This window comes from Phalacrocorax aristotelis, chromosome 3 (genome assembly GCF_949628215.1).
Source record: "Phalacrocorax aristotelis chromosome 3, bGulAri2.1, whole genome shotgun sequence".
NCBI classification, from domain to species: domain Eukaryota; kingdom Metazoa; phylum Chordata; class Aves; order Suliformes; family Phalacrocoracidae; genus Phalacrocorax; species Phalacrocorax aristotelis.
Window position 1 is genome coordinate 94,462,496 of NC_134278.1, and position 10,708 is coordinate 94,473,203.

Here is a 10,708-nt window from a genome sequence, read left to right on the forward strand (position 1 = left end):
CTCACCTGAAGGTGTGGCCAGGCAGCCTCTAATGTAGGCTCATCTTCCTCAGGGTCAAACTCTGCACCTGTTGGATTGGATGATGGTGGGAGCGTCCGGAAGAGGTTCACTGAAAACTGAGGTGAGTGAAAAGGTGTGAATGACATCGCTGCACCTCATGATGGTCCTCTCTGTAGCAAATCCTTCACTGCACAGCAACACATTTGACATAGCTGTGCCCGCAGACAGATCCCTCCCTAGAGGCTGTAGGGTTACAGTCTGCATATGAACTCCACAAGTGCAATTTGTGACAGACAAGAGCTTCCACCTCTCCCTACACCAGGCACTATCACCCACCCCTTCTCTTTCTGGGGATAGGCAGGTAATAAGGAATGGGTAGGACAGGGGTCACACTCCTCTCTGGCAAATCTCTATCCCCTCCTCCCCACCATGCTTCTGAACAGTCCCTATTACTTTGACACACAAGCATGTACCGGCCCCATGTCCTACCATGATAACAGCTTCAGGATAGATGGCCTCAGTGACAACATCACGGTTGTGTGTGATATATTCCACCATCTCATTGAGACCTGCTCGCTTCACTTCCTTGAACTTCAGGTCACTGAGGGGGTCAGAGATGAAGTCAAAAAGCACGCAGCACTGCCGCAGCTTCTGGATGAAAAGCTCTTCTCGTTCGTGTGGAGGAGCATCTGTCAGAGAAAGCAGGGACTTCTGTCCTTGCAGACAGGCAGAATATCTTCCTGGTTTGCCCAGGTATCAGTGTGGTTTGCTCCCTGTCCTGCATTCCCCCTCCCCTGTCACAGTCCCCCTTGAGCTGGTGGGGGAAAAGGAAGAGAGAGCGTTATCCCTGCTATGGAGACAGGACAGTGGAGGCAGACGGATTGCAAGGCCTCTGGAGCAACTATCCCATAAGGCGATTTCAAACATGGTAGCTGTTTCTGATCTGATAAGCACTGATCCCTTCCACTACAAGGTAGACTGGAAAAGGAACTCAACTAGCTCCCATCACAGACCAGTGACACCCACGCCCTGCACCCCACAATCATAAAGGGAGCTGGGCAGAGCACACGGCAGGCTACCTCTTCTCCCAGAGAGCACCCAGAAGAGAGGGGCCAAGGAGGTAGAGGCCCTATATTAACAGCGTTCTCTTTTTCATGTGTTGCCACTGGAAACTATGCACTGCTAAGGCAAATCAGGCAAACTTACCTTTTTGTTTGCAGCATGGCTGCTCAGCTGCAAGGCAGTTGCCCTTCCTAGAAAGACTGCCTATTTCTGTGAGCAATGTCAGCAACTGGTCTGGCTGAGTGACTGACGAAAATGCTTTCTCCTTGTCCACACCTAAGTCATTTTTAATTGCACCGCTATGTAGGCTAACTGCTAATGCTGGGTAATTGCCCTCATGTGGACAAGTTCAATAGCACTACCATAATTTGCAATGGAAACACAAGGAGGAGGAAGAGTTGGCCCGGTCCTCTCCCAGGAACAGGTGGCTGCAGGAACCAAGAGCAGTCTGCACCGAAGTCTCTACACTTCATCACCTTCCTGTACCACCTGCTGAAGAATCTGAGGCAATCCTAAGTACATATAAGCGTGAGGGTTTAAATCAGTTCAAATGGGAAGGTAAGTACTGAAGTTTGAATTGAGTATCCTCCTTTTCTTTTAGGCTATCCATCAATTCTCAACCTGCTGCTGAGCCAAGCACCTTTCCCAGAGACACCCCTGCTGCGCTGCCGGCAGGAGGTTAGAACACTGCCAGGGTCACTTTGGCAAGAGCCCTTAAACAACCACACTCTGTCTGGAGAAGGCGCAGCTTGTCATGCAGGTCACCCCCACCCCACACTTTCTTTACCTTTAAGGGCTGGGAGCTTTTGCAGTTCCCGGTTTTTGCTCAGATTGAAGCGAGAAGAGCTGTGCCGGCGCTCCTTCTTCACAATCTGGGGTCCCCCTGAGTACTTAATCTTATTCAGCTGAGTTGGTGGGGGAGCACTGTTACTGGGCCGCTTATTCGAAGTTGTCTGCTGCTGCTGCTGCTGTTGCGGCTGCTGCTGAGGTTGTGGGGCCTGATGAGGGAAAGGAGAGTAAAACAACTCATAAGCTTTACCTACAAGCCTCACAAGCAATCAGAAACGATCGGCATCTTCTTGGACTGTAGAAACTGGGCATGTTTTTCACTGTTGCACTTGCAATTCAGTGCATCTCACCCACTCCTGCAGGGCTCTAGACCCGTTGGTTGCATTTGCAGCATACCTGCAAAGTGAACATCAGTTTTACTCATATCTGTGAGGTACCACAGAGACACTAGAGCCCCTCAGCACACTGGATGCTAGGGATATGGAAAGCAAACCCACATCTTGCAACAAGTTACTGGATTTTGTTGACACAAAAAAGCACAAATAAGAACTTTCCACAATCCAAACATGAATCTTAGTGTGCTGCTGCCTCCAATTACAGCACTCTGTACAACACACAGCAAACAAGTTTTGGGAACTAGCAAGTTGTTTCCTTATTCTTGTGCAGGAACCACCTGGGAAAAAGCAAACCAGCGTGTAGGACAGAGCAGATATGGCGGCCCTGGAAAGTCAATAGTGAAGACAACTAAAATCATTGCTGCATCCATGGACCAGGACCTGCTATTCTATGAACCACACAGGCCATACCCAAACCTTAGGTCCCAGGCTGTGGGCTTTCCCAACCAATCCTGACTGCACCCTCCACCTCTGCCCTGTCTTAGCCTCACTGCTATCTGGACTTTTCCTGTTGATTTGCTTTTACTGCACCACCCTTTTTAGTCACACAAACTCTTTGCCTGCACTTTCCTCCAGCAGACGTGCTCTCCACTTCACGCTTGTTAAACAGCACTTACAGAGGAACTTTCTTATTTTAAGAAGGTGACCAGAAACTCAAGCCAGTGTTTGCTCAGCTCAGCTCTCTTCTGACCTTGCTGAAGCTCTGCTGGTTCAAGTCTCACTTGGGCCATAATGGCTCAATAACTTACCCTTTAACAACACACTAAGCCAACTCATGGAAAACTTAATATAGAAGAGGACAACATCCTGCTAGCAAGCCTATAGCAGAGGGCTTGGCTGGAGGCAGCACTCAGCCTACTCTGTCTCTGCTACGTAAGCCCCGCAATGCTCACTTCCTCAGCTCTGCCACCTCCTTCCCACTGGCACAGGAAGCCAAGGAGCCACAAGGTGATCCTGTTCAGGACACAACAGGGATAGCACAATGGATGGGGAGGAGGGGTGGGTAAAATCCCTGGACATTATCCCCTCCTTCCCCATAAACTCCCAGCTGCTGCAAAGAGCATACAAACTGTGTACAAACACACACCTCCCCATAACATGAACCAGCAGGATTTTGAGGTAAAGCACCAGCAGCGCAGAAGCTCATCAGAGCTCTCCTCCAAATGAGATACAGTCAGTCTCTTCTTGTAGTGAGCAGCTGTGCTGCAGCTTACCCTGAACTGAGTCCTGACGGTTTCCAAAGAGGTGCAGCACAGCACCACAGTGCAAGAGCAAGAGTTACCACACCTGCAGCATGTGGGGAGGCAGCAAGGTAGGAACACGGAAAGCTGCCTACAAGGAGACACTGCTCTAGAGGTTATGAGCTGTGGAGCAAGTACAAAGACTCCCTGTGGAAAACAGTGCCCAACATGAAACGCCAGTTGTTTTGTCAGGCCATTACTTTGAACCAGAAATCAGAAATATTTTGGTTCTGGTCTGGCTCTGCTTGAAGGAAATCTTAGGCAGCTCTGTTCCAAGCTCAGCTCCAAGCCAAGGTGCGGGGAGACAACACGATTTGAACTCTCTTCAGTTGAGATTTGGTCTGATTCCTTTCATGGAGCAGCACTGTCTCACAATGAGAAGGGGGAGCAAGATGAGCTTGAGATGAAAACAGCTGTATCTGCCAGACAAAGCAGGCCCAGATTACAAATTGGAGGGAACTTATCCTGAACAGTGGTCTCTCCTCAGTTAAGTCAGGCTGAATCCTTGCTGGCAACCTTTCAAGAGTGAGAAGTTCATTCCTCACCCTGAATATTTGAGTATCAGGACCGCATGAGCCACTCAGACGTTGACCAGATGTTTTTGGAAAGGCTAGTCCTCTACTCTGCATCACTCTCCTTCCACAGGGAAGAAGGGCAAAATCTGAATGACGAGCCACCGTGAAGAAAAGATGGTACAGAGAGAAACAAAAAATGCATTGACAGATTCACAGGTAACACTAAGGGAAGCAGGACACATGAGTCCTCCTAGCTGACAGGACATGCCTGTGTACTCCTCACGCTGCCAGAAATGCCACAGGCAAATGTTCTGAGCATGGTGTGTGTACCACATGCTAACAGACTGTGGCCACACTGCCTTCACCAGGGGTCTGGAAAAGTCCTTGCCACCAGCTTCTACAGTCTTCAACAGCTGGCAGGAAGAGAGACAAAACACAACTTCAGGGTTATTTAAGAAATAGACATACACATGCAAAAATCACACAACCAAGTTTGCTAGAGAAAATCTGATGATGAGGAGGTCAGAGACATTCTTATGCTGAAGTGCTCAGAGGGTTTTAGGATGGATTGCTTTTATATGGACTTTCTGGCATCAAGCTGAATGCCTGCTTTCAGTGGGTGCTCCCTGTGGCAGGCCTGGTGTCCTTCTGCCTTCAACACCTCCTACCTTGGCTACATGAATCAGAAGAGGCTTGTTTTAAGTTTCCTAACACTTTCTTCTCCAAAGTTTTCATCCCTGAAAACAGAGCAGACTGCTAAAACTGAAAGCTTTTCTCTTGTTGCACAGTTATCAACCTCACAGACTGTTTCCCCGACATCAGCACCAGCTGGCCACTACATGGCTGCAGGCACACATCTACCTGATCAGGCTCAGCCCCTTCCTGACAGGTAGGGCTCACACCGACATGGCAAAGCCAGCTGCTTGGGAGACACTGTTTGCCAGCAGCTGTTACTCTGCAAGTGCTGAAGTGACCGGAGAACAGCACAAAACTGTTTGCCCAAGCACGGTGCGGCAGCCCCACCTTTCCTGCTGCAGTGGAGCGGCTACTCATGCCAGCAGGACCAGCCAGCCCTAATTGCAACCGTGTTCAAACTCCCCCAAGCAGAAGCTCCCTGGCTTCACAGCACTTCCTCCCCACTAGTTCCCACCATCTCTCCTCCTTGCCAGGAATTTGCCTGCACAAGTCAATCAGCCCCAGGCCCTGGGCTTGCTCTATGCCATTTTCCTTCACCCCAGGCTCCCAGGGACAGAGAGCTTCCCCCAACCACCCTGAGCTGTGCCAGCTCCTCCTCCGCTCTCCTACCCATGCATGACCTCACCTCTGCAGGCACTCCTACCGCGGCTGGGTGCATCGCCACTCGGAAAGCCCTTCTGCCTCACTGGTCCCTTGAGCATCTCCTGCTTGCTAAGCTTCTCAGCCCAGATCTGCTCTCAGCTCCTCCTCCTCAGATGACTCTTCCCTTCCCATCCCTCAAGTCAGTACCTGCTCTCTTTGTCTGCTGTTACACAGCTTCCCTATTAACATCAAGCTCTCTGCCTCAGAAGTAACATCGACACACTGTAACGCCTGTCTCTGAATAATGAACTCCAGGTACTGCAGTAACAAGCCCCATGGAGATAGCTGCAAAACACGTAATACAGCAGCTCAGTGAAAAGGAGCACCCTCTCCCAGAGCTGCAAATCTCATCAGTGAGGCTCCAAGCTGCCCTTGAGACTGCAGAGCAACTCCTCTCTCCTCTTTGCTGCTGCTGCTGCTAATCCCTGCTCCCACTTCCAGGTCATTAACTCTCTTCCCCACCCAGCTGCCTCTCCCAGTCTTTCTGGCCAGGAGGAATAACTCTTTCTTACCCTCTCATTCAACACTGCCTTGGTCTCTGACGTTTCTTTTTTTCTCCTTAAATAGCCATGCAGAAATTCTCTCCATTCGTATCTTCATCATGTTCCAGAGGGAATGAACTAAACAAACCCTCTATTTCCCACTCACTGCTCTCGTGTTTTCTTCCACTGCTCCTCTCTCTTCCTGAGCAAACTGGCCCCCCAAAGCCAAGGGCTGGCACTTCACCTCAGATAGCTTCATCCCAAGATGGGCATCTAAAAGAGCACTGCACTTACCCCTGTACTTACAAGGGAACTCAAACACTTGCCTTCCCTTGTGGGGATGCATCTGCTTTTGAATATATCTGCCCTTCCAGATCAGCTCCACTAAAAGCTCCTTTGCTGCAGAGAACAAAGCACTATGCTTAAGGGTTTCTTGACTGACTCCTATCCTCTTCATCTCCCTCCACAGACAACCCCATAGGAGGTCCCTGTCTGCTGCACTTGCTCAGATCTGTCAAACCAGAGCTGCTCTTCAACAAGCTTTACTCATTCCACCAGCCAGACAAGTTGCCTGCAAAACAAGTCACAACTTTCTAGTACCAGGATAAATTAGGGCTGAGTCCTCCCCTGCTGCTTGGAGCATGGTGTGAGAGAAGAAAGTGCATACTGGAAGAGGGCTGCCCAAATGCTGCTCTCCTGCCGCAAGCCCATTAAGCATCTATTGAGATATGAAGAGAAAAGAAAATTTTCTTTGGTACACACAACTTTCACCCTACAAAAGGCAGCCAAGCAACCATAACTCCATGGAGGAATTTACAGGGCACAAAGCTCTCACAATGGCAGCAGAGGCATCCAGGCTAAGCTCAGCCCATCAACCCCACCAAGCAATACTGCTAGTGGTGTTTCATGAGTCAAACCACCTCTTGCTTCTGACATGAGGAAGGAATCTCGCTCCCAGTACATGTTACCTAATTCCTCACGATCCCCCAATGTGAAAGTCAAAATACCTTTCTGTGCTTCCTGAAGAGCAGGAAAATTGCATTCAAGCTGGCATACATTTCTTCTTATCGAGCAAAGAGCTCTCTTCCATTCTGCAGCAGAGCAGTCCGGAGACAGGAAAGCACGGAGAGAAAACAAACTTCACTGCAAACTCAATAGGGAAAGGAAGAAGAGACCTGTGGCAGTGCACACTGCTGAGGTGTCTCCTTTCTGCTCTGCTCTCTGTTCCTATGATCAAAGGAGGCCCAGCCTTCCATCTTAAAGAAGGGCTGGATCTTGTTTGGAGTATGAGGAAGTGGCTCGGTATGTTTTGTGGGAGGGAAGGCTAGACGCATCCCTTCTGAGTTTCTCCTGCACCCAAGTACAACCAGACATTACCTGCCATTTCAGGTCACAGGAGGAAGCTTGTAGCCTGTACTATCCTTCCTTTCTTACCACACCTCTTGTGACCAGGAGGGCAGCACCACAGCCCACCACTGGTTTGGATGGGGACATCAGAGTGCCCTGCTTTTCCAGCTATCCATCACCCTCACATTCCAAGACCCAAGCTTTCCTTCCTCCTCCGAGAGCTGTGAACTCAGCAGACAAAGAGTGCCAAATAAAAGGTAAGCCTGACCCCATGATGCCAAGGCAAGAGTTCTCTCACTTCCTTGGAGTCAGCAGACAGCTCACTCTCCCAGAGAACTTTTTTTTCAACTGTACACACAAAATCAAATGGACAGAGACCAAGACCAGGATGGAGTATAAAGAGAGGATCCACAGAACTGCTACCTGCTCCAAGGCAAACAAGCCAAACTCAGCTTCTGATTCCTTGCTAGCCACATGGCGGGTTAGGCATGACCATGGCTTAGACCCTGAAACTGAGCGGCTAGCAGTAAGGATGTTTTCTGAGGCTCTGCAACACAGATCTATGTGTCGAAGGAGACTCTAAAATAACCTTATTTTGACTACGACCATCCCACTGAACTACAGATTTCCTCCTAGTCTTCATTAGCCTTACGTGTCTCCTATCCTCAATCTTCCAAGTTACAAGTGCAACGTGTTCCAGACAAGACTCAAGCACACAGGCTTCTATGGACATAGAAGTGGCACAGCTTGTTGGCCAAATTGCAGGATTTAAAAAAAAAAAAAAGCCACACACATACGCATGCTTCCTTGGACAGGCATACAATGCTTTCCTGAGCGAAGTCTCAAAATCCACAACCACACTGTTTGAGTGCCAGACATATTCAAGTCCACTAGAAAAGTTCCAATTTACCCAAGTTTTTGCTAATTCTAAGCACAGCTTATATTACCACGTTCTGCTGAGGCCATTCTAACACATCTAGGTTGGCAACATCAAAATTGAGGGTGAAAAAGAACCTGCACAGCCAGGAATACAGACTGTGCCTTCTTGTGAGTAATGTTGTGTTTAGCAACAAGGCTGTTGTACCAAAGGAGAACCATTTAATCTCTAGCAGTTTACCTCTACTCTTTCAGGTATGTCCTATCCATTACCTCCTGATCTCACTCCCCCAGAAAGTCCCTCCTAAGAACACGTTCCTTTTCCATTGCTTCTCACTACTCTCCCACTCTGACACAAAGTGACAACAGGGCTTATCACGCTTCGCTCTGACAGGAGCAAGGAAGCTGCTCCCGTCTGTCAGGCTTCCTCCTCCTTGATAACTGTGGCTCTTCGCTCTCTGCGGCCAACTTTACCAGGCTCTGCCCACCTCCATGAGCAGCGCTTGCCATCAGCTTCGTGCCAAATCTCTTTCTGCAGGGCTGTAGGGTATGAGACTCGTCCTGTCTCTTCCATAGTCATCATGTGGCCCTTTGGGCCCACTTTCAAGGGGACCTAACTTCATCTTAACTTTAGTCTTTGCTATCGTCTTCTCTGACTCCTTAACGTGGTGTCACCAGGACCTTATCTGGCTGAGCAGCTTAAAGTAGCTAGAACAAAATATGATGTTTCTCCTCAAAGATGAGCTGCACACACACACTGCTGTACCCAAGGTGAAAGCCTTACCTCTTCCGAATTCTCTGCCCCACCATCCTTCCCGCTGCTGCCACCGCTGCCAGGCTTTGTGGTGCTTTTGGTAGACTTTGGAGACTCCTGAAACGATGAAAATACGTTCAGAGAAAATTCCACATTGTGCAGAATTTTAGTGCCTCTTTGCAGAGTTCAGCCGTGCGCTGCCTCCCGCAGACCCACCCCACCTCCGCCCTGCGGGAAGCCCAGCCTCAGGCAGTAACTCCCAGCCCTTTTCCTCTCTCCCCGCCGAGAAGGGCACCCTGAACGACTCCCCCGGCAGCGGACGCCGCGGCGGGGGCACGTCCCCTCCCGGTCACCTACGGGTGACTGGGCCCCGAGTCCCCCCGGCCTGGGCCGGCCCTTCGCCGGGGCCCGGCCCCGCCGCTGCCCACCGGAGCTACAAGGTGCGGAGCATCCACGGCCCCAGCGGGCACGGGGCACGGCCCGGCACGGCCGCCCCGGGCGGCAGCAGAGGCGGATCCGGGCCCCCGCCTCCCGGGCGGGCAGCGCCGGGCCGCGGGGCACCGGCAGCCGCCGCTGGACGCCCCGCAGCGGGGCCGGGGCACGGGTGGGGCCGTACCTCCCCAACGGGGGGCATGGCGGGGGAGGGAGTGCCGGCCTTGCCCCGCAGCCCCCGCCACCTCCTGCCACCTCCCGAGCGCGCGGGGCGGGCCGGGCCGGGCCGGGCCGGGCCTCGCGCGGGGGCACCGGCACCGGCGGCCGCCCCTCCCCTCCTCCCGCCTGGCGCGCGCCCCCGCCGCCCTCCTGCACCACCCGCCCCGCCCGCCCCGGGCGCGCGCCCCCGCCCCCTGCCGGCCGCAGCCCCGCGCGCGCGCGCCTCCACCCGAGGGCCGCGCCGAGGGAAGGCCGCGGCAGGGAGGGCGGCGGGAGCAGGGCGGGCCGGTCACCGGGCCGTGCGCCCGGGCCGCGCAGGGGCAACCCCGCCGCCGCCGCCCGCCGCACCTTCTCCTTCTTCAGCTTGTAGGGCATGGTGAGCGCCGGGCCTCAGCCGCTCCGCGCCCGCCGCCGCCGCTGCCTGCGCCCGGGCCCGGCCGCAGCGCGCCGCTCCCATTGGGCCAGCCGCGCCGGCCTGCCTAGCAACAGCCTCCGCCGCCGCCGCGCGGCGCTGACGCACGGCAGCAGATTTTTCTCATTGGCGGAACTGCGCACGGGCGCCGGACACGCCCCCGGGGGCGGGGCGGGGCGGGGCTACGGGCGGGCGCCTCTTCCGGGGCAGCGCCGCCACCCTGCTGCGAGGTTCAATCCTGGCGTGGTGCGGGCGGCTTTGAGGCACTGGTGCCCGGAGTGGAGCGGGGGGGTCCTCCCCTGCAGGGAAGCGATTCTAGGGGCGTGCGAGTGGGGGGGCCCCGACGCTGGCACTGGGGGGGGGTGCAGTGAGCAGCTGCCCGGGGGTGTCGGGTACCGTGCCTGCCGGAGGCCGGGAGTATGAGTGGCGGGGGCCCTTGTGCCGCGGGTCCTTGTGCCGCGGCCTGCCCTGCTCCCCCCGGCACCGCCTGGGGAGGAAGAGCCCCAACAGCCTGAGCTGGCTCTGGGGGCTGTGCCGTGCCTTTGCGGGGCAGGCGCTGTCGGCGCTCCGAGGCGCAGCGCTGGGGAGGCTGTTGATGGAAATGGGATCGGCGTGAGCTGGTGGATGGAGGGGTGGATCCATGGGTGGATGAAGTGTGTGTGTGAGTGCTGCAAGGCCCAGCACAGCCACAGCAGTGCCCCTGCTGATAACGGAGAAGGGTGTACCTGGATGTGGGTCCCAGGACCCTGCTCGCATGGGGCAGCCTGAATGACTTGTTGGCAGATGGCCTTGCACCCCCACAGTGGGAGGGCAGCCTCCAACAGTCTGCAGATGTTGCCTTCAAGC

The 10,708-nt window shown here is 53.7% G+C and overlaps 1 protein-coding gene across 2 annotated transcripts in view; it reads right to left on the bottom strand.

The window, feature by feature from the left end:
- Positions 1 to 9,949, bottom strand: part of PPP2R5D (protein phosphatase 2 regulatory subunit B'delta) — a 31,045-nt gene extending 21,096 nt beyond the window's left edge. The window contains exons 1-5 of one of the 2 annotated variants that reach the window (XM_075088538.1): positions 9,799 to 9,949; positions 8,830 to 8,916; positions 1,850 to 2,060; positions 490 to 689; positions 6 to 116 (exon numbers count right to left, since the gene is read on the bottom strand). In XM_075088538.1, coding sequence (XP_074944639.1) covers positions 6 to 116; positions 490 to 689; positions 1,850 to 2,060; positions 8,830 to 8,916; positions 9,799 to 9,825 — 636 coding nt within the window. In that variant the 5' untranslated portion in view covers positions 9,826 to 9,949. Of the gene's footprint in view, positions 1 to 5; positions 117 to 489; positions 690 to 1,849; positions 2,061 to 8,829; positions 8,917 to 9,415; positions 9,558 to 9,798 lie in introns of those variants that run through there. The other variant, XM_075088539.1, reaches the window with a different exon arrangement.
- Between the last annotated feature and the right edge of the window lie 759 nt (positions 9,950 to 10,708).